This window comes from Eucyclogobius newberryi, unplaced genomic scaffold (genome assembly GCF_026437365.1).
Source record: "Eucyclogobius newberryi isolate DKJ021-1_F unplaced genomic scaffold, fEucNew1.0.hap1 SCAF_11, whole genome shotgun sequence".
In the NCBI taxonomy this organism is placed as follows: domain Eukaryota; kingdom Metazoa; phylum Chordata; class Actinopteri; order Gobiiformes; family Gobiidae; genus Eucyclogobius; species Eucyclogobius newberryi.
Window position 1 is genome coordinate 36,424,087 of NW_027315735.1, and position 23,348 is coordinate 36,447,434.

At 47.4% G+C, this 23,348-nt stretch overlaps 2 protein-coding genes across 2 annotated transcripts in view; both read left to right on the forward strand.

Moving 5' to 3' along the window:
- snx25 (sorting nexin 25) overlaps window positions 1-637 on the forward strand; it is a 44,328-nt gene extending 43,691 nt beyond the window's left edge. The window contains exon 23 of the mRNA XM_072440048.1: window positions 485-637. Coding sequence (XP_072296149.1) covers window positions 485-550 — 66 coding nt within the window. The 3' untranslated portion in view covers window positions 551-637. The remainder of the gene's footprint in view (window positions 1-484) is intronic.
- Window positions 638-6,728: 6,091 nt separating this feature from the next.
- LOC140354815 (centrosome and spindle pole-associated protein 1-like) overlaps window positions 6,729-23,348 on the forward strand; it is a 28,680-nt gene continuing 12,060 nt past the window's right edge. The window contains exons 1-15 of the mRNA XM_072440049.1: window positions 6,729-6,780; window positions 8,375-8,486; window positions 8,573-8,639; window positions 9,148-9,287; window positions 13,756-13,946; window positions 14,369-14,454; window positions 15,755-15,851; window positions 15,942-15,999; window positions 17,891-18,087; window positions 18,468-18,757; window positions 18,852-18,981; window positions 19,046-19,124; window positions 20,760-20,907; window positions 21,552-21,707; window positions 22,024-22,136. Coding sequence (XP_072296150.1) covers window positions 8,403-8,486; window positions 8,573-8,639; window positions 9,148-9,287; window positions 13,756-13,946; window positions 14,369-14,454; window positions 15,755-15,851; window positions 15,942-15,999; window positions 17,891-18,087; window positions 18,468-18,757; window positions 18,852-18,981; window positions 19,046-19,124; window positions 20,760-20,907; window positions 21,552-21,707; window positions 22,024-22,136 — 1,836 coding nt within the window. The 5' untranslated portion in view covers window positions 6,729-6,780; window positions 8,375-8,402. The remainder of the gene's footprint in view (window positions 6,781-8,374; window positions 8,487-8,572; window positions 8,640-9,147; window positions 9,288-13,755; window positions 13,947-14,368; window positions 14,455-15,754; window positions 15,852-15,941; window positions 16,000-17,890; window positions 18,088-18,467; window positions 18,758-18,851; window positions 18,982-19,045; window positions 19,125-20,759; window positions 20,908-21,551; window positions 21,708-22,023; window positions 22,137-23,348) is intronic.

The following is a 23,348-nucleotide window of genomic DNA, read 5'->3' on the forward strand; positions in this document are numbered from 1 at the left end:
AATCACTAAATCCACTGAATTCTTCTTCTTCTGTGTCACTTCTAAACAACTCCACAAACTCCAGAGGAAGAGGAAGTGCAGATTCTTCTTCTGCGTCGTTTATAGCCTAGAGCGCCCTCTTGTGGTCGTCAGTGTGAAAATAATGAAAAATATCACATATAAGTGGCTCTGGAGTATAAGTCGCACCCCGGACAAAACTATGACAAAAGGTGCGATTTATAGTCCAGAAAATACGATAATTTATCTTGTCAGAACCTGACATCAGATTACCTCGGTATCCGAAATTGTTGCAATATTTATTGTTCAGGCCTTAAAGTGTCAATGTATGAATGTAAACAGTATGAAATCAACGCTAAGTTAGAAATAATAAGGAAAACAGCCGTTAGACATAAATCATCCTTAAATGTGTAGTTTTTCCCGTGTATTCTGTCTAAAACAAACTGCTCTGGAAACTGTACAAACAAACACGTGTTTGTCTTCTCAGGTCATGATGGAAATGTTACTGAAGGAGCTTTGTCCTGAGCTCAGCACAGAGGTCGACAGCATCTGAGCCGAAGTCTGGACCGGGGTCTGGACCGGGGTCTGGGTCTGGACAAGGGTCTGAACAATAGACTGGACCAGAGTCTGGACATGTGGGGGCCAGAATACGGACCGTAATCTGGACCTGGAGTCTGAGTCTTTCTGTAGCGACCAAAACTGCCCCGACTGACCAGGACCGACACCTCCAGCAGAGGAAACCTCATGGTCCAGTTCTGCTGAGGAATCATCCCAAAACAGGGAATTACTTTTTTTGGTACAGACCTAAAACATGGACGCAACCAATCACATTAAAGCTGGTGACCCGGGTCACGTCTGTGGGGCGCGGTCACACTCAACCCGACTGACGCTAAACGTCGGTGACCCGGGTCACGTCTGTGGGGTGCGGTCACACTCGACCCGACTGAAGCTAAACGAGCACCGGCCCGTTTGAAATGGCCGGTACAAAACAGGGAGAGTTACGGCAGAAAAGTAGCATCAAAACACAAACGTACGAGCGCGACCGACACAAAGCGAACCCTTTACATGTGCTACATGTGCTACACGTGGTACACCTGCTACAACTGCTACATGTGCTACACGTGGTACACCTGCTACAACTGCTACATGTGCTACACGTGGTACACCTGCTACACCTGCTACACCTGCTACAACTGCTACATGTGCTACACGTGGTACACCTGCTACACCTGCTACAACTGCTACATATGCTACACGTGGTACACCTGCTACACCTGCTACACCTGCTACAACTGCTACATATGCTACACGTGGTACACCTGCTACACCTGCTACACCTGCTACAACTGCTACATGTGCTACACGTGGTACACCTGCTACACCTGCTACAACTGCTACATGTGCTACACGTGGTACACCTGCTACACCTGCTACAACTGCTACATGTGCTACACGTGGTACACCTGCTACACCTGCTACACGTGCTACATCTGCTACATGTGCTACACGTGGTACACCTGCTACACCTGCTACATGTGCTACACCTGCTACATGTGCTACACGTGGTACACCTGCTACACCTTCTACATGTGCTACACCTGCTACATGTGCTACACGTGGTACACCTGCTACACCTGCTACATGTGCTACATCTGCTACATGTGCTACACGTGGTACACCTGCTACACCTGCTACATGTGCTACATCTGCTACATGTGCTACACGTGGTACACCTGCTACATGTGCTACACCTGGTACACATGCTACACGTGCTACATGTGCTACACCTGCTACACGTGCTACCTGTACTACACCTGCTACACCTGCTACACGTGCTACATGTGCTACACCTGCTACACGTGCTACCTGTACTACACCTGCTACACCTGCTACACCTGCTACACGTGCTACACGTGCTACCTGTGCTACATGTGCTACATCTGCTACATGTGCTACACGTGGTACACCTGCTACACCTGCTACATGTGCTGCACCTGCTACATGTGCTACACCTGGTACACATGCTACACCTGCTACATGTGCTACATCTGCTACATGTGCTACACGTGGTACACCTGCTACATGTGCTACACGTGGTACACCTGCTACACCTGCTACATGTGCTACATCTGCTACATGTGCTACACGTGGTACACCTGCTACATGTGCTACACGTGGTACACATGCTACACGTGCTACATGTGCTACACCTGCTACACGTGCTACACGTGTAACATGTGCTACACATGTCCAGCAAAGGGACCTGCCAATCTGTACTTCATCAATTACCAGTGTCTTTTTACTCAATTCAGTCCTTTAGTTGCTTAGTCAATGCATCGGTCGATAGTTTTATTATGTTTGAGTCTAATAATAATAATGCTTTTTGTTGGATTTCTGTGGAACGCGGCAGAAAACACGAGGCCGTGCTGCAGTTCTAACACAAAATCATGTTTATTCTGCCTTTTTTACCAATGAAAGAGCTGCTAACATCATAGTTCTGAGAGGAGCGTTTCTTTGGGCGACCCTGGAGCCCTCATCGCTTCTCATTTGTGTCCGTCACGGGGACCGGCGATGACGTCACGGGTACCGGCGCAGAGTCTCTCCCGACGCGACCCCTGAACCCTCCAGACTGCAAAGTGTGAACGCGCCCTGAAGCGACCCCCGCACAATGTGGACGACGGACCAGAACTCGCGGGTGGATGCAGTACACAGAACTACCAGCGGGCGGCGTGGACAGAAATAACATCGCCGTAGTTTCAGGAGCGTCTCGATAACGACATTCAGACCACATCGGCGTAACTATCGAAACAAATGTGAAATGTCTGTGGAAATGTATCGCAGAAGTGAAGAAATATAACTTTAAACTCCTATTTAACTTTCTTTTCACACCGTTGAATGTCTCGTACATCGTTTGTGGCGAGAAACGCTAGAGGAAGAGGAAAAGTGGTCCAAATAAGAGTAAAAGGTGATATTTCTGCACTTATTCACTGACCTTTCACATTTAAAGACGCTCCAGAAACAGAGGCAGATATTCACTTCCGTCAACATCGTCCGCTCTTTCTACATTTATCGATCTTCTCCGCGGCTCCTTCTTTCTCTCCGGTACAAACGTCGTCAAAACCTTCGTCTCGTCGCGCCGCCGTCGACTGCTCTGTGCCACAAAGAGTTCCATTTGCCTCCGCGACTCCGTCTTTAAGAAGTAATAACCACTTTGCGCGCGTAAATGTCCCGTATTTCACTAAATTGTCATCAAATACACGTCTTTTGTCATTTGCGTTTCGAAGTTCTCCCGTCTTTTTTACGTTTTTTCCGCCCCAATTTGCGTCATTCACCGAAACTGCGTCGGTTAGCTTAAGCGCTATGCTAGTCATGCTACGCTAGTGTTCTGTTAGCGCGACTTTGTTTTCACAGTTTTACTCGCCAGAAACGGTTAGACGTGTTTTCCGTCAGTCGTAGCCTCAGTTTTGCTGTTTCGTTAAGTTAAATAAAGTTAATTTAAGTTAAAGAGTTTATTTTTAAATAAAGTACCATCATCTGACGCAATCACCAAACAGATTCAATATAACACGTGCTTCTCTGTTTGCTCAGGTTTATTAGATGTGGAGCTTAATATTTAACTTAATATTTAATTTAAATATTTAAACAAAGAGAAATAGTCGTTTGGTGTGGTTTTTATTTCTTGCCTTAGTAAGTGACGCTAATTCCGTTTTGACTCAAGTTGGCGGTAACGACAAAAGTATGAAATAATATAAAAAATCTGATTCTAATCGGTACAAAGACTAGTATCCCACTCATTTGCGCAGTTATCGAAACTAAAAGTTTTTACGGGATTGAATTTGACCTTTTTTCAACAGCTTTAAACTGATTTTGAGCTTTATCGGCGTAAAAAACAAAGTTGTGCTTTTTTCGGTTGAAAATGTCGATTGTCTGTTCTTTGGTCGTTCCTCATCAAAAACACGTCCGCGGTCGTGTTTCGCTTCAGTCGCACGTGTTCACGGGCCCGTCTTCTCCGCTCCTCCGCTGAGCCTCACAAAAACTCTCGCGTTCAAGTCTCGTCCCGGTTTCGTGAGGTCAAAGAACTGATTTTTATGTCCGTAAATCACCGTTTCCAAGCATCTCTGCCTCGTATCACCTTCGTTACAGCCGCGCGCTCGCGTCAGCGCGTCGGGTCAAGCTAGCTTTCGTCCCATTTCCCGCGGCAATTCCCTCTGCTGCCAGTAGATGGAGAGCTGGAACACTAAATCCTGATGAGGGAACGCCTGACTGAGAGGAATTCTTTTTATTTTAATTTCTACAACACGAGACGCCAAAGCAAAGACCGATAGCGACACAGCTCGGGCAGAAAGGGCAAAAAGGACGGAGAGGTGGTGAAAAGCGCCGCACGGGAGCTTTATCTCCCGGCAACGGCGCCCGTGTTCTGTGATTCTCGTTCAAAGGCGTATCATTGTGCAATATTCTGTCACGTGAAAGTCCGTGTGATTTATTTATGATTGTTATTGATAGATTTTATTTTTACTGACAATTGTTTAGACACTGTTTGTATAAGCAATAAATTGTTGCAACAAAAAAATGATCGTACGTGTCGGGATTCTCCGTTACAAGACTTTCGATGTTTTGTTTTGATTGGAATTATTGGAAATTGATCCGTTTTGATGGATTTTCGCGATCGCCGCCATTTTGAAAGTCTAATTTGTGGCTAAAATGACGCCGAGTTCAAGTTAAATTCTTCATCAATCCCAAGTTATTACCACAATTCTGAAGACAATTAACCGTTGCCGTAGCGCTCTCTGGCTCTATCGAGACAGAGACATTTGTGTAATCTTGTTGTTTTTAATGGCGGCCGGCAGACGACTGCAAAGATTGAATATGAATTAAATAACCGCAGTTGTGTCGTCATGAAGATGGTACAAACTCATGTTCGTTTGCTTAACGACCGTAACCGCGACGACAGGATTCAGTGTCATAAAAGGCAATATTCTAGCGTCACTTTGCCCTCTTTACGTTCAGTCCTCTCTTTTGTTTCTTTTCTTACGGAACAGCGGTCTAAAGAATAAAGCCTGTGGGGGCGGGGCCAGTCTAAAGACATAAAGTCTAAGACATAAAACTACAGTTGGCGGCGGTAATGTAACTCTTGAAGAAGAAGAAGAAGAAGAAGAAGAAGAAGAAGAAGAAGAAGAAGAAGAAGAAGAAGAAGAAGAAGAAGAAGAAGAAGAAGAAGAAGAAGAAGAAGAAGAAGAAGAAGAAGAAGAAGAAGAAGAAGAAGAAGAAGAAGAAGAAGAAGAAGAAGAAGAAGAAGAAGAAGAAGAAGAAGAAGAAGAAGAAGAAGAAGAAGAAGAAGAAGAAGAAGAAGAAGAAGAAGAAGAAGAAGAAGAAGAAGAAGAAGAAGAAGAAGAAGAAGAAGAAGAAGAAGAAGAAGAAGAAGAAGAAGAAGAAGAAGAAGAAGAAGAAGAAGAAGAAGAAGAAGAAGAAGAAGAAGAAGAAGAAGAAGAAGACTTCTTCACGGGCGGATCATGGTCAGAAACTCTTTTCTTTGACAGATTTATGGTTTCCATCCAAAACGACCTTAAAAGAGTGTGTGTTGGGTGCAGAGGCAGAGCATGTGACCAGAAACCAGGAGGTCCCTGGTTTGATAGAATAATAGAATCAATAGTGAGTGAATAATAATTTCTCAGAGCAGAAATCTTCAGCCTGAGCTTTTTTCTTGTTCATTGCTAGCGGCCACGGGGCGATCACCAGGGGCCACGGGGCGATCACCAGGGGCCACGGGGCGATCACCAGGGGCCACAGGCCACACTTCGTACATTGCAGGATGAATACTCTGGGGCTCGAGTTTTCTGCTTTTCACTTCGGTCGATTCTTTACGACACAAACTTGTGGAAAACGCAGTGAAATTCCTCGATCTGGACGTGTGAATGAAGCCGTGTGTTTCTGAAGTTTGGGGGCCTCAAACGGGGAGGGCCCAGTCCTCAAAGACACTTCACACATCCAGGCAGAGTGGAAAAAAGTCAAGAGTCACGCCAAGGGAAGTACCACGGCCAGCCTTCAAAATAAGAGCATCCAAACGTGAATAAACCCTGTGAAAGTGTGAATGAAACAAAAACATGAGATTTCACTGGAGATTAACCTCAAAATGTCACAAAATATGGAAAATGCTGGTGATTTTTTTCAAAGTAAAAGCACTCGGAGTTAGATTGTGCTGCTTTTGTTTGAAAGTAGATTATGACAGACACTTGCACCTTTTACATGCGCAATTGTGGGTACTTTATTGTGGAAAACTGGGAAGTCATTTTAATGCCCGAGTTTGGCAAACGACTGCAAAAGAATCACATTTTTCCACCAGTTAGAAGGTTACGCTGTGGCTGTGTGAATAATGAATGAATGGCATCTCTATTTTCACGTTAATTAAATAAATGGTCAAAGTGTTTCCGTTTTTCCACGAGCGATCTGTAGCATTTTGTCTCACGTGAATGTGTTTGATTCTGGCGATAACACCGTCAAAAGTGGATTCTCAGTGGCTTTAGTTTAGGACAAAGCGGCCGAATACAGAGAAATACAATAGTTTATCATCTATAAAGCCACAATATGTAACATTTTCACTCCGACACGTTCATTAGTGGAACTAGAGTGCGCTTTTTAAGTGTGAATATTGCGTTTCCAAATACATGGCGAGAATTGTATTTTACATTGACAAAACGGAAACTGTGTTGTGTTTATTTCCGGTAGCGCCAATATTGACCAGAGCAGTCCGTCTTCCTCCGCAAACAAGCTGCGTTTTCGTCCACGGTACGTGCATTTTCAACAATATTCCGTGTTTTATGGACGAATATATCACGTAACTCGAGCCGCGTGTTCACGTTTCACGAGAAAACCACGTGACTTCGTGTTTGTGACGTTTTTCCCCCGTAACGTGCAACAAACACGGCTTCATTTAAACGTTCCACGGCATTTTAAACCACTTTTATCATCATTTTACTGTGATTAAATGTTCTGTTTGAATGCGTGTTGTTTATGTGTGCTGAGTATGTCCTGTAGTTTTAGCTTTTAGCTCGCGTGAAGCGTCTGAAGCCGCAAATAAACGTCACTAGAACACCACTTTTTAAGCTCCAGGAGGTAAACATGAGGCGATTCTGGAGTTTTAAGTCAAAGTGTCATTATTTACGTCCTTCTTTTGTCTGTCAGAGCCTTTTACGTCCTGTTTTGGGAAAGAAATAAGAATAAAGTCCATCTGCAGCGATTAACGGAATCATCTAGAACTTCCGTTAATCGTTTAGTCGATTAATCGGTCAATTGCGTCCCGGTCGACCACATCTTTATTACTTTTTTTGATAGTTTTAAGTGATTTATTTTCCTAACGACAGAAAAAAAGAGAACACGTTGGGCGATTTGTGTGTTTCGTTTGACTTTTCGCAGATAAATTTACTTTTGGCGTAGTTTCGAGACGAATCTGCGCCCGGAGCGAGCGTCCTGACCGTCCTGACCGTCCTGACCGTTCTGACCGTTACCTGGACCGTACAGACTCCACAACGCGCTCGCAAAACACCTTTTTAGAACAAACGCACAGCGTTATTAAATCGGAAGTCGCAGATATTTCCACTTGGTACACTTTATTCATGGACGTCCTGGGTCTAGATGTCTTCAGTCGCCGCGTTTCAACCTTTCATTTGGTCTCGATGTCCAAGAGTTCAAGAGAAGTGACCGTTTGAGGTGATCCGTGTCCAAGAGAAGTGACCGTTTGAGTCAAACCTGTGAATTTATCTGTAAAACGCAGATTAAACGCACAAATCTCGCAATATCTCACTCTCCACGTCTTTGAAATCGGCCTAATCTTTATTTTCTTGATGATACGTTACGTTTTATCTCTGTCCAAGGTGTTTCCCACAGATCTAATAAAAAGCAAATATCTAAAATGAACCACAAAAGAGAAGAAATGTCACTTTGTTCCCTTTGTTTTTGGAAATTACACTTGACGTTTCCGTCTCTTTTGTCATATTTTTTTCAAATTTTCTAGTTTTAAACGAGAAATTTGCGGGTCCTGAATGCGTCGTTTGTGTTTTTCCTGCGGGTCCTGAAGGTGTCGGTGGTTCAATTTTCCCGTGGGTCCTGAAACCGTCGGTTGTGCGTTTTTCCCGCGGGTCCTGAAAGTGTCGTTTGTGCGTTTTTCCTGCGGGTCCTGAAGGTGTCGGTTGTTAAATTTTCCCGTGGGTCCTGAAGGCGTTGGTTGTGCATTGTTCCCGCGGGTCCTGAAAGCGTTGGTTGTGCATTGTTCCTGCGGGTCCTGAAAGCGTTGGTTGTGCATTGTTCCTGCGGGTCCTGAAAGCGTTGGTTGTGCATTGTTCCTGCGGGTCCTGAAAGCGTCGTTTGTGCGTTTTCCCCTCAGGTGTTCTCCTGTCGCTTCCTTCGCGGCGATGGACGATGAGCTGGAGAACTTCCTCCGGGACAGGAAGGCGCGAGTGGCCGAGGACAGGGCCAGTCTGCAGCCCGAGCCCAAGGTGCGCGCCGCGTCCGTAAGTGCGCCACGCCCGTCCGCCACGACCGACCCCCGCGCTAACGTGGTGTTTGTGTGTTTCACGTGCAGAGCAGACCCCAGAGAACGTACGCCACCAAAGTGAAGGAGAACATCCCTCCCAAAGTACAAGCCCAAGGTACGGTCCAGGAATTCTGCACGTTCTCCCTCTTCTGACCCGGTTCTCACGCTGTTCCTCTTCCTTCCGAGCCTCACAAACACTCCCTTCTGACTCCCTGATCTGTGATGTCATGTTCTACCTGTGATGTCATGTTCTACCTGTGATGTCATGTTCTGTCATGTTCTACCTGTGATGTCATGTTCTGTCATGTTCTACCTGTGACTCTGAGGACTGTTTTCTAAACTGAACTTCTCATCACGATCAGTACGACTGTGTTATGAGACCAGGTAGTGAGGGGCCGACTCTTTAAACGGTGTCGTTCCCTCTGCAGACACTAGATGGAGCCAGAACACAGCGAGTCCTGTGGGAACAGCAGAGATCCAGTTATAAAACCAATAAAAAGTAAAGTCACTGCATGTTTAAAGGCAGTAAAGGAGCGTGACTATAAAAACAATAGTATATAGATATTTATAACCTAATTATTCCAGATTTCCATCCATCAATAACAGTTAAATGTTCTCTGTAGAAGCCGTCAGTCGTCATGGTTACGCCTACATTCCGGAGAAGGAGTCGAGTGTGGGTTTGCCTCTTGGTCTGGAGTACGAGAAGAAGAAACAGAAGCTGCAGCGCGAGCTCAGGATGGACTTCAGGCACTACATCACACAGGTGAGAACGCCCGAGGAGGAGGCGCGGGGGAGAACTTACAAGGAGACAGGTTAGAACGTATTAGAAGGAGGCGCGCGGGAGAACGTACGAGAAGGAGGCGCGCGGGAGAACGTACGAGAGAAGGAGGCGCGCAGGAGAACGTACGAGAGAAGGAGGCGCGCAGGAGAACGTACGAGAGGAGGCGCGCGGGAGAACGTACGAGAAGGAGACGTGGGGAGAACGTACGAGAAGGAGGAGGCGCGTAGGAGAACGTGCGAGAGGAGGCGCGCGGGAGAACGTACAAGAGGAGGCGCGCGGTAGAACGTACGAGAAGGAGGCACGCGGGAGAATGTACGAGAAGGAGGAGGCGTGGGGAGAATGTACGAGAAGGAGGAGGCGTGGGGAGAATGTATGAGAGGAGGTGCGCGGGAGAATGTACAAGCGGAGGAGGAGGCGCACGGGAGAACGTACGAGAGGAGGCGCGCGGGAGAATGTACGAGAAGGAGGAGGTGTGGGGAGAATGTATGAGAGGAGGTACGCGGGAGAATGTACAAGCGGAGGAGGGACACAGGAAAACGTACGAGAAGGAGGCGCGCGGGAGAACGTACGAGAAGGAAGCGTGGGGAGAACGTAAGAGGAGGAGGCGTGGGGAGAACGTAAGAGGAGGAGCCGTCGGGAGAACGTAAGAGGAGGAGGCGCGCGGGTGAACGTAAGAGGAGGCGCGCGGGTGAACGTAAGAGGAGGACGCGCGCATACGAGAGGAAGAAGCGCGCGGGAGAATGTACGAGAGGACGAGGCGCGCAGGAGAACGTATGAGAGGAGGGAGAGGCGCGCGGGAGAACGTACGAGAGGAGGGAGAGGGGCGCGGGAGAACGTACGAGAGGAGGAAGAGGCGCGCGGGAGAACGTACGAGAGGAGGAAGAGGCGCGCGGGAGAACGTACGAGAGGAGGAAGAGGCGCGCGGGAGAACGTACGAGAGGAGGAAGAGGCGCGCGGGAGAACGTACGAGAGGAGGAAGAGGCGCGCGGGAGAACGTACGAGAGGAGGAAGAGGCGCGCGGGAGAACGTACGAGTAGGAGGTGTGCGGGAGAACGTATGAGGGAGAGGCGGGCGGGAGAACGTACTAGAAGGAGGCGCGGGGAGAATGTACGAGAGGAGGTGCGCGGGAGAACGTATTAGCGGAGGAGGAGGCGCGTGGGAGAACGTACGAGAGGAAGAGGCGCGCGGGAGAACGTACAAGAGGAGGAGGAGACGCGCGGGTCTCTTCTGACCCGGTTCTCTCTCTGTTCCTTGTCACAAACGCAGCTGCATCACGTTTAGCTTCATTCACTTTAAAGTCCTCTCCCCTCCGAGCCTCAGAAACACTCCGTTCTGACTGACCCTGATCTGTGACGTCATGTTCTACCTGTGACGTCAGTGACGTCATGTTCTACCTCTGACGTCATGTTCTACCTCTGACGTCATGTTCTACCTGTGACGTCATGTTCTACATGTGACGTCATGTTCTACCTGTGACGTCATGTTCTACCTGTGACGTCATGTTCTACCTCTGACGTCATGTTCTACCTCTGACGTCATGTTCTACATGTGAAGTCATGTTCTACCTGTGACGTCATGTTCTACCTGTGACGTCATGTTCTACCTGTGACGTCATGTTCTACCTGTGACGTCATGTTCTACCTGTGACGTCATGTTCCACCTGTGACGTCATGTTCCACCTCTGACGTCATGTTCCACCTGTGACGTCATGTTCCACCTCTGACGTCATGGTCCACCTGTGACGTCATGTTCCACCTGTGACGTCATGTTCCACCTGTGACGTCATGTTCCACCTGTGACGTCATGTTCTACATGTGACGTCATGTTCCACCTGTGACGTCATGTTCTACCTGTGACGTCATGTTCTACCTGTGACGTCATGTTCTACATGTGACGTCATGTTCCACCTGTGACGTCATGTTCCACCTGTGACGTCATGTTCTACCTGTGACGTCATGTTCTACCTGTGACGTCATGTTCTACATGTGACGTCATGTTCTACCTGTGACGTCATGTTCTACCTGTGACGTCATGTTCCACCTGTGACGTCATGTTCCACCTGTGACGTCATGTTCCACCTGTGACGTCATGTTCCACCTGTGACGTCATGTTCCACCTGTGACGTCATGTTCCACCTGTGACGTCATGTTCCACCTGTGACGTCATGTTCCACCTGTGACGTCATGTTCTACATGTGACGTCATGTTCTACCTGTGACGTCATGTTCCACCTGTGACGTCATGTTCCACCTGTGACGTCATGTTCCACCTGTGACGTCATGTTCCACATGTGACGTCATGTTCTACCTGTGACGTCATGTTCCACCTGTGACGTCATGTTCCACCTGTGACATCATGTTCCACCTGTGACGTCATGTTCTACATGTGACGTCATGTTCCACCTGTGACGTCATGTTCCACCTGTGACGTCATGTTCCACCTGTGACGTCATGTTCCACCTGTGACATCATGTTCCACCTGTGACGTCATGTTCTACATGTGACGTCATGTTCCACCTGTGACGTCATGTTCCACCTGTGACGTCATGTTCTACATGTGACGTCATGTTCTACCTGTGACGTCATGTTCCACCTGTGACGTCATGTTCCACCTGTGACGTCATGTTCTACATGTGACGTCATGTTCTACCTGTGACGTCATGTTCTACATGTGACGTCATGTTCCACCTGTGACGTCATGTTCCACCTGTGACGTCATGTTCTACCTGTGACGTCATGTTCTACATGTGACGTCATGTTCTACCTGTGACGTCATGTTCTACATGTGACGTCATGTTCCACCTGTGACGTCATGTTCTACCTGTGACGTCATGTTCTACCTGTGACGCGGCTCTGAGGATCTTCTGCTGTTTCTAACTCCACTTAACGTTCTGAGCGTTCCTCCCGTTCTCACATGTGTAATTAATTCACTTTGCTGCCAGTATTGGTCCTCGTGTGGGAAAAGCTGGAGACGTGGCAGTCATTAAGGTCCAGATAACCCTCATTAAGGTCCAGATAACCCTCATTAAGGTCCAGATAACCCTCATTAAGGTCCTGATAACCCTCATTAAGGTCCAGATAACCCTCATTAAGGTCCAGATAACCCTCATTAAGGTCCTGATAACCCTCATTAAGGTCCAGATAACCCTCATTAAGGTCCAGATAACCCTCATTAAGGTCCTGATAACCCTCATTAAGGTCCAGATAACCCTCATTAAGGTCCAGATAACCCTCATTAAGGTCCTGATAACCCTCATTAAGGTCCTGATAACCCTCATTAAGGTCCAGATAACCCTCATTAAGGTCCAGATAACCCTCATTAAGGTCCAGATAACCCTCATTAAGGTCCAGATAACCCTCATTAAGGTCCTGATAACCCTCATTAAGGTCCAGATAACCCTCATTAAGGTCCAGATAACCCTCATTAAGGTCCTGATAACCCTCATTAAGGTCCAGATAACCCTCATTAAGGTCCTGATAACCCTCATTAAGGTCCAGATAACCCTCATTAAGGTCCAGATAACCCTCATTAAGGTCCTGATAACCCTCATTAAGGTCCTGATAACCCTCATTAAGGTCCAGATAACCCTCATTAAGGTCCAGATAACCCTCATTAAGGTCCTGATAACCCTCATTAAGGTCCTGATAACCCTCATTAAGGTCCTGATAACCCTCATTAAGGTCCAGATAACCCTCATTAAGTTCCAGATAACCCTCATTAAGGTCCAGATAACCCTCATTAAGGTCCGGATAACCCTCATTAAGGTCCGGATAACCCTCATTAAGTTCCGGATAACCCTCATTAAGGTCCAGATAACTGTCGTTAAGGTCCAGATAACGGTCATTAAGGTCCAGATAACGGTCGTTAAGGTCCAGATAACGGTCGTTAAGGTCCAGATAACGGTCGTTTAGTTCCAGATAACTGTCGTTAAGGTCCAGATAACGGTCGTTAACGTCCAGATAACGGTCGTCAAGGTCCAGATAACGGTCGTCAAGGTCCAGATAACGGTCGTTAAGGTCCAGATAACTGTCATTAAGGTCCAGATAACGGTCGTTAAGTTCCAGATAACTGTCGTTAAGGTCCAGATAACGGTCGTTAAGTTCCAGATAACTGTCGTTAAGGTCCAGATAACGGTCGTTAAGTTCCAGATAACTGTCGTTAAGTTCCAGATAACTGTCGTTAAGGTCCAGATAACGGTCGTTAAGTTCCAGATAACTGTCGTTAAGGTCCAGATAACGGTCATTAAGGTCCAGATAACAGTCATTAAGGTCCAGATAACGGTCGTTAAGTTCCAGATAACTGTCGTTAAGGTCCAGATAACGGTCATTAAGGTCCAGATAACTGTCGTTAAGGTCCAGATGACTGTCATTAAGGTCCAGATAGCGGTCATTAAGGTCCATAAACAAAACGTGTTCTTCAAACGTTTAACACGAGTCCTGTGTCTTCAGCAGAAGCTTCTGGACAGACGGACTCCCCTCGTCTCAAACATTCGCCCTCCTTCCGTCATCGAGGACGTCGTGGCGCCCTCTACTGGCGATCCGCGGGACGGATTTGTGCGGCGTGTCGACCTGGAGTCGGACGGAACACGGAGCGCCACAGAGTTCACGAGGCGGACGCAGAGATGGAACAACTGGACGGACAGGTAAAGACTGAAGCCAGGGTTTATTCTGCAGGACCCGGGACCACCACCACTGACCCGGGACCACCGCGACTGACCCGGGACCACCACCACTGACCCGGGACCACTACGACTGACCCGGGACGACCACGACTGACCTGGGACCACCACGACTGACCCATGACCACCACCACTGACCCGTGACCACCACCACTGACCCGGGACCACCACCACTGACCCGGGACCACCACGACTGACCCGTGACCACCACCACTGACCCGGTACTACCGCGACCGACCCGGGACCACTACGACTGTCCCGTGACCACCACCACTGACCCGGGACCACTGCGACTGACCCGTGACCACCACCACTGACCCGGGACCACCGCAAACCGACCTAGTCTGTTCCTTTTAGCGTTTTTCACGTTTGACTCTGCCTTTCAGCGAAAAGAGAGACGTCATGTTCGGCCGACGATCCAGAGCCGCGAGAAACGGAGAAGAAGAAGAGTTCACCACTGGACTCAACATCGGTAACGTTTGGAGTAAATACTGCACTTTCCGGAGTATAAAGTCGCACCAGCCAAAAAAATGCATAATAGGGAAGAAAAACAGCATATATAAGTCGCACTGGAGTATAAGTACGTATGCTAACGCTAACACCTTCAGCTACATGACGTATGCTAACGCTAACACCTTCAGCTACATGACGTATGCTAACACCTTCAGCTACATGACGTATGCTAACGCTAACACCTTCAGCTACATGAGGCACAGACAGAACTGTGGTAAGTGTCTGGTATGTTAACGTAACATATGAACAGTTATTCAGAGAACTATAGCATAAAGAACATGCTAACAAGTTTAGCAAAGCATCAGTTTTACCCCAAATCACTAAAACCATTGAATTCTTCTTCCTCTGTGTCACTTTTAAACAACTCCACAAACTCCAGAGGAAGAGGAAGTGCAGATTCTTCTCCTGCGTCGCTCAGAGCCTAGAGGGCCCTCTTGTAAAATCACATTAAATGAGGTGTAAATTGGGTATAAATGAGGTGTAAATGAGGTCTAAATTGGGTATAAATGAGGTCTAAATAGTTTATAAATGAGGTCTAAATTGGGTGTAAATGAGGTCTAAATTGGGTGTAAATGAGGTCTAAATTGGGTATAAATTAGGTCTGAATCAGGTATTAATGAGGTCTAAATTGGGTATAAATGAGGTCTAAATAGTTTATAAATGAGGTCTAAATTGGGTGTAAATGAGGTCTAAATTGGGTGTAAATGAGGTCTAAATTGGGTATAAATTAGGTCTGAATCAGGTATTAATGAGGTCTAAATTGGGTATAAATGAGGTCTAAATAGTTTATAAATGAGGTCTAAATTGGGTGTAAATGAGGTCTGAATTGGGTGTAAATGAGGTCTAAATTGGGTATAAATTAGGTCTGAATCAGGTATTAATGAGGTCTAAATTGGGTGTAAATGAGGTCTAAATAGTTTATAAATGAGGTCTAAATTGGGTATAAATGAGGTCTAAAGTAGGTGTAACTAAGGTCTAAATTGGGTGTAAATGAGGTCTAAATTGGGTGTAAATGAGGTCTAAATTGGGTGTAAATGAGGTCTAAATCAGGTGTAAATTAGTTCCTCTTGTGGCTATTCGTGTGAAAATAACGAATAATATCACCTATAAGTCGCTCTGGAATATAAGTCGCACCCCGGCCAAAACTATGAAGAAAGGTGCGACTTATAGTCCAGAAAATACGGTACATAAATTCTTGAATACATAAATAGGACTTTGGAACATTCTGAAGTTGGTCTGTGTCTCTCTGGACTCGCCAGGAGCCGCCGACACTGAGGAGGTTGCACGGAAGAAGAAGGAGAGCTACAGGAAAGAGCTGCTGGAGCAGATCGCCGAGAAAGTGCGGAGCAAGAAAAGGTCCGAGGATTTCACTTCTCGTCCAACGTAAAAAGAAGAGCTCTAAAAATGTGCAGCGGGAAAAACTAACACATGTTTTTCTTTTGGCAGAGAGAGAGAGCTGGAGCTGAACGTGGCTGCGACGGGCGCCAACGACCCCGAGAAAGCGGTGAGTGGCGTTTAAAACTCAAAATACAAGTCAAAGTTCTTAAAGGGCCATGACAGGTTTTTACAATGTTCTAATTGTGACTTTATGTGGTGTATTTGTACTTGTTTTACATGTAAATGATGGTTTTACACCGATTGAGCAGGTATTTGTGGAGAAAACGTTGAAAAGTCTGTAGACAATGACAGGAAGTGACATCACATAGGGACACTCATACAGGAAGTGACATCACTCCAGGGGCGCTCATACAGGAAGTGACATCACACCAGGGACGCTCATACAGGAAGTGACATCACACCAGGGGTGCTCATACAGGAAGTGACATCACACCAGGGACTCTCATAAAGGAAGTGACATCACACCAGGGACACTCATACAGGAAGTGACATCACACAGGGACACTCATACAGGAAGTGACATCACACAGGGACACTCACACAGGAAGTGACATCACACCAGGGGCACTCATACAGGAAGTGACATCACACCAAGGACACTCATACAGGAAGTGACATCACACCAGGGACACTCATACAGGAAGTGACATCACACCAGGGACACTCTTACAGGAAGTGACATCACACCAGGGACACTCATACAGGAAGTGACATCACACAGGGACACTCATACAGGAAGTGACATCACACCAGGGACACTCTTACAGGAAGTGACATCACACCAGGGACAATCATACAGGAAGTGACATCACACCAGGGACACTCATTCCAGTCAAAGTTTATGCAGAATTTACACAAAAGAAACTACTTTTTTACTCTAAACATTAATTGAACAAAAATAAAGTCGCTCTCATATATTTTTGTTTGTCAAATGAAAAAATGGTGACATCAGATGAGTTTTGGCCCAGTGTTTGCTGGGTAATTTCTTACTGTGATGTCAATTACAAACAGGAAGTGACATTATAAACCTAAAACATGTGCTATTCTGAAATAACATTTTTATAATTTTTAGCAAAATTAAATCTATCTTACCTGCATTTTAGTTCAATGAGTGGTCCGTCCTGTAGGGGGCGCTTTAAACTCTTGAATCTTCAACTGCATCAGTCAAGAAACAGACACATATTGTCAAATAATTAAAACAAGTCTGAATTTGAGCTTAATGAGATGAATGACACGAGCCTGACAAGGTCCAGAGGCTTTTAAAGGGCTTAAATCCAGTAAATTAAACCTTAAATCTGCCAAATCTGAATCACTTTCACCTTCAATTATCGTCAAAAAGGATGCGACCATTTTGAGTTTTAGAGCTCCTGAATTAGATCAAGACCAAACAGCGGCGAAATCTTTCCTTTTCTTTCATTCCCATCGTCAAAACGTGCAAATGTTTGTATAGTTTGTGTCCAGCTTCATGAAATATGAACTCAAATAACATTAAAGTGACAAAAAGCACGGATTAAAAGCACGTCTGTCTTTTGAGTGTCGGTTGTGTGTCTGTTGAGTTTCTGTTGACTTGAGTGTCTGTTGAGGGTCGGTTGAGTGTCGGTTGAGTGTCGGTTGAGTGTCGGTTGAGTGTCGGTTGAGTGTCTGTTGAGTGTCTGTTGAGTGTCTGTTGAGTGTCTGTTGAGTGTCGGTTGAGTGTCGGTTGAGTGTCGGTTGAGTGTCGGTTCAGTGTCAGCCGTCTCTGTGTCGCACGTTGATGACATCACAGAGGGATTCAGCTCCACTTCTTGTCATTTTAAAGTCTTATTTTCCAAAAGGTCTTCACAAACTGTGACTGAACATAAGTAAAAGTGTGATAAACGTCTACTAAAGGTTCTACAGCACAAACGGAGGCGGAGTGGCAGAAGTTGCAGAACCTTCACGTAGATTTTAAACACGTTCCGTTCTCGTCTCTGTAATAACGTGACTGTTTCCCGCTGCGTTCTGTTGGCGTGTCGCAGCCGGACCGCATCAGAGAGTTCGGTCTCCGGCGGCGACGCCCGGCGGACTCTGCGAACGTGGCGGCGGCGGCGGACAAGGCGACTCCCGCTACAGAGCTCCCCCGTGTGGCCTTTCAGAGTCCCATCCTGGACTACAGCGCCGCCCTGGACCTGGGTCCGGGACGGCACGTGTCCTCTGCGGCAACGGACACGCCCAGGTAGGAACGCGATCCGCAGCGACGCCTACTGACCACAAGGCACAAACGGGAGAACGTCTCGGGGTCATTTCGTGTGGCGTTTGCATGTTCTCCCTGTGCGTGGCGGGGTTTCTCATACATAAATGTCAAATCACACTTTTTCCTGTCAAACGTGGATGGAAATTCGATTTGTGGTGTGATCTATTGGCGCGCTGGCCCGAGCGAAACGTTCTTCAGCACTTCTCGCTCGGCATCCTTCAACCTCAGCCCAGCCAGGACACTGTTGCCGTGTTTGCGATTGGCTCGTTACAATCATTAAAATTGCGTTCAGTTTGTTTGCGTGTTTAAATATGAAGTTGTGTTTGTACATTTATGGATCTCCCTCTTTGTCTGTGTCGTAGCTTTTCTCAGGCTCCTCCTCCTCACGCGCCATCCGCACGGGGTGACCACAGAAGTCCTCCTCATCAACCTCCTCATCAACCTCCTCATGAACGTCCTCATGCACCTCCTTATGATCCTCCTTATGAACCTTCTCCTCGTCATGAACCTTCTCTTCTTGAACCTTCTCCTCTTTATGAGCTTTCTCCTCTTTGTGAACCTCCTCCTCCTCATGAACCTCCTCCTCGTGAACCTCCTCCTCATCATCAGCACTTTCACAGCAGAAACCCGCTGGAGCCACAGAGTGAGCCCTGTGAGTTTGATCACACTTTAGTCAATATAAGTCCAAGTTTATTCTTTGACAGTGTCTCATCCTTTTGTTCCATTTCAAACGTTGTGTTTTGCAGACGGCCATTTGCCCGCCGGAGGTCAAAGGTCGTACTGGATCCCGCCACCGGGAGGCGCCCCCGGTTACTATGGGAACCAGAGTCCTCCCAGCGGGCGCGGCGAGAGCAGCTTCCGAGAGCCTCAGCCGCGGTACGAAAAGCACAAGCACAAAGTTCTCTTTAGGAAACAACGTGATAAACTTGTATTCCTCCAGAGCGTTCCACGTTCCTCCAAACGAAACCAGAACGGCTCGAGAGCGAGAGCTGAACTACAGAGAAGAGCTCAGGAAACAGGTACATGTAGAGCTTCCTCTGGGTCCCGTAGGTGTCTGAGCTTCCTCTGGGTCCCGTAGGTGTCTGAGCTTCCTCTGGGTCCCGTAGGTGTCTGAGCTTCCTCTGGGTCCCGTAGGTGTCTGAGCTTCCTCTGGGTCCCGTAGGTGTCTGAGCTTCCTCTGGGTCCTGTAGGTGTCTGAGCTTTCTCTGGGTCCTGTAGCTTCCTCTGGGTCCTGTAGCTTCCTCTGGGTCCTGTAGGTGTCTGAGCTTCCTCTGGGTCCTGTAGCTTCCTCTGGGTCCTGTAGCTTCCTCTGGGTCCTGTAGCTTCCTCTGGGTCCCGTAGGTGTCTGAGCTTCCTCTGGGCCCTGTAGCTTCCTCTGGGCCCTCTAGCTTCCTCTAGGCCCTGTAGCTTCCTCTGGGTCCTGTAGCTTCCTTTGGGTCCCGTAACTTCCTCTGGGTCCCGTAGGTGTCTGAGCTTCCTCTGGGAAAGGTCTAAAGTCCCTTGAACCGTTCTCACGATCTTGTGTATTTTAGTCAAGATTTATCATTTTTATTTTTTGCTTTAGGTCTGTTTTTGGTCTCGCTTTAGGGCCCAGCTGTGTTTGGAATATTTTTGGTCTCGCTTTAGTCGACTAAAAGCTTAAGAGTTGCATTAAACGTTTGAAGTTGTTTTTGTTGTTGAGTAAAACTTAGATCTGGTTTTTACTTTTTTATTTGTTTAGTTTGTATTAATCAGCTGCTTTTAGTCGACAGATATATTTTAATATGTTTTAGTTAATCTGTAATTTTAGTCATATTTTTAGTCTCTATTAGTAAAAGTGTAGTTTGTGGTCTGTTTGCAGGAAGATTCAAACGAAGATCACATCAAACATTTTGGTCAGGTAAATCATGTCCCGTAGGTGTTTGAGCTTCCTCTGAGTCCCGTAGGTATCTGAGCTTCCTCTGAGTCCCGTAGGTGTTTGAGCTTCCTCTGAGTCCCGTAGGTGTTTGAGCTTCCTCTGAGTCCCGTAGGTGTCTGAGCTTCCTCTGAGTCCCGTAGGTGTCTGAGCTTCCTCTGAGTCCCGTAGGTGTCTGAGCTTCCTCTGAGTCCCGTAGGTGTTTGAGCTTCCTCTGAGTCCCGTAGGTGTTTGAGCTTCCTCTGAGTCCCGTAGGTGTTTGAGCTTCCTCTGAGTCCCGTAGGTGTTTGAGCTTACTCTGAGTCCCGTAGGTGTTTGAGCTTCCTCTGAGTCCCGTAGGTGTTTGAGCTAAAAACAAATCTGAAATCATATACTATGATTTGAACACAATCAGAGCTGTTGGTCTGTCTTTAGAAAGTCCTTCTCTGCTCCACTTATTCATCTAAACAACAACATCTAGTTAATGACATTTTAATTTTTATCAAATGTCTTCATACAATTGTCATCTCTTTTATTACAAGGCTGGAAAGACCCCAGAGACTGAACTGTAGACCTCCACTAGGCTTGAAAGACCCCAGAGACTGAACTATAGACCTCCACACGGCTGGAAAGACCTTTATGTCCTTTACGGGTCGTAGGGGTTCAAATACTTTCCTCACTGTATTTTTTCCTCACTGTATTTACATGATAAATCTCTGAACGTGCTGCTTTGCTCTGGTCGTCGTGGGTTGCCGTGGGTGACGGTGGTGTGTGGCTTCAGATGGAGGAGCAGCAGGAGCGCAGGCGCATGGAGCAGCAGGAGATCGACAGGTACGAGGCCCGGCTGGAGGAGGACATGAAGAGGCACCATCCCTGGGGCCGAGGAGGAGGCGGGGCCCCTCTGAGGGACAGCACCGGGAACCTCATAGGTGACATCATTCATACACTGCACACTAAACGCTCCTCTTGGCTCTGCTCCTCTTGGCTCTGTTCCTCTCTGCTCCTCTTGGCTCTGTTCCTCTTGGCTCTGTTCCTCTTGGCTCTGTTCCTCTCTGCTCCTCTTGGCTCTGCTCCTCTTGGCTCTGCTCCTCTTGGCTCTGCTCCTCTTGGCTCTGCCCCTCTTGGCTCTGCCCCTCTCTGCTCCTCTCTGCTCTTCTCTGCTCTTCTCTACTCCTCTGCTCCTTTCTTCTCCTCTGCTCTTCTCTGTTCCTCTCTGCTCTGCTCTTCTCCTCTCTTCTCTCTGCTCCTCTCTTCTCTGCTCCTCTCTGCTCCTCTCTTCTCTCAGCTCCTCTCTTCTCTCTGCTCCTCTCTGCTCCTCTCTTCTCTCAGCTCCTCTCTTCTCTCTGCTCCTCTCTTCTCTGCTCCTTTCTGCTCTTCTCTCTGCTCCTCCCTTCTCCTCTCTGCTCCTCTCTGCTCTTCTCTCTGCTCCTCTCTTCTCCTCTCTGCTCTTCTCTGCTCCTCTCTGCTCTTCTCTCTGCTCTTCTCTCTGCTCTTCTCTGCTCCCCTCTTCTCCTCTCTGCTCCTCTTTTCTCCTCTCTGCTCCTCTCGCGCTGACGTTCTCGTTTCCCTCCAGCGAACTTGACTCAGATGCACAAGCTGAACGTGGAGGCGTACAACCGTCCGGAGCAGAGGAGAGCGGCTCAGAGGAGGCCCGGGTCTGACCCCAACCAGAGGGTCAATGGTACAGTTTCTGTTTGCAGTGACCCAGACACTTCTGACGGAGCCAACGGTACGACACCATCCGCTATTTATGTCCACCATCTTCAGAAAAGTCACCTGAACCTTTATTAGCCTCGTTAGCTAATCATTATCCAAACCAGAACATCCAGGCTTTGAGCTAAATGTGGTCGATGGGATGGCACTGCCCTAAACCCTCTGCGTTGTTCATCATTTGCATTTTTGTGGGCTAACGCTAACGGCTAAAGGAAAAATACAGGGAACCTGCTCAAATCCTGTTTATCCCCGTTCAAGAGATTAAGAATTGTTTTTTGGGTTAATGGAACTTCTCGCTGTCTCGACGCTGAACTCTTTTCTGTCGTTCTCAGGTTTCACTCACGTTCAGGCGCCGCTCTTCGCTCGCGGCGGCGTTTTGCCCGTTTCAACCGCAGAACAGCAGCTTCAGAAGCAGGTCGACTACAAGGCCGAGCTCAAGTTACAGGTGCGCTTTTCTAAACCCTCAGAACAATCAGGTCCAAGAACCTCTAAACCATAGGTGTCAAGCCCTGGCACGCGGGCCAAATCTGGCCCGCCAAACGTTTTAATCTGGCCCGCCGGACATTTCAAATTTATATTATATATATATATATATTTTTAAATCGATTCATAGAACCGTAGTTACATCCGTAACTGTTTTTATCGCTAAAACTACGCGTCCCACAATGCCGTCTGTCGCCGCCCCTCCCCCACAGGGCTCTGCTGCACTGCTGTGTGAGCTGCCCCTCCCCCACAGGGCTCTGCTGCACTGCTGTGTGAGCTGCCCCTCCCCCACAGGGCTCTGCTGCACTGCTGTGTGAGCTGCCTCCCCTCCACGGGGCTCTGCTGCACTGCTGTGTGAGCTGCCCCTCCCCCACAGGGCTCTGCTGCACTGCTGTGTGAGCTGCCCCTCCCCCACAGGGCTCTGCTGCACTGCTGTGTGAGCTACCCCTCCCCCACAGGGCTCTGCTGCACTGCTGTGTGAGCTGCCCCTCCCCCACAGGGCTCTGCTGCACTGCTGTGTGAGCTACCCCTCCCCCATGGGGCTCTGCTGCACTGCTGTGTGAGCTGTGAGGGAGAAGTGCACTTTAAGCACTTTTGAGCAGAAGTTTAGTGGTGTCAGTTTAGGTGAACAGAGAACTACAGATGTGGAAATGTTAGTTACATTTAAACATTTTTTTAGATCTTGAGAAGTTTATTTTGTTATAAAGTCAAATGTTTATCTCTGTGTAGAACTGTAGATCAACTCTGAAGTTGTAATGACATAAACTGAAGCACAGAGTTGGTGAAATTACACGTGTTTTTCTAAATACAACAAACGTTTTGTAATTTTTTTAATCGATCCAGTAAAATTGTTTCAAAACAGCTTAGGCTATATATTTATTTCTTATATTTTTAATAGTTTTATGTTTTACATTATTTTCGGCCCACGACCCAAATGAGTTTGACACCCCTGGTCTAAACGCTCAGAACAATCAGGTCCAAGAGCGTCTAAACGCTCAGAACAATCAGGTCCAAGAGCGTCTAAACGCTCAGAACAATCAGGTCCAAGAGCGTCTAAACGCTCAGAACAATCAGGTCCAAGAGCGTCTAAACGCTCAGAACAATCAGGTCCAAGAGCGTCTAAACGCTCAGAACAATCAGGTCCAAGAACTTCTAAACGCTCAGAACAATCAGC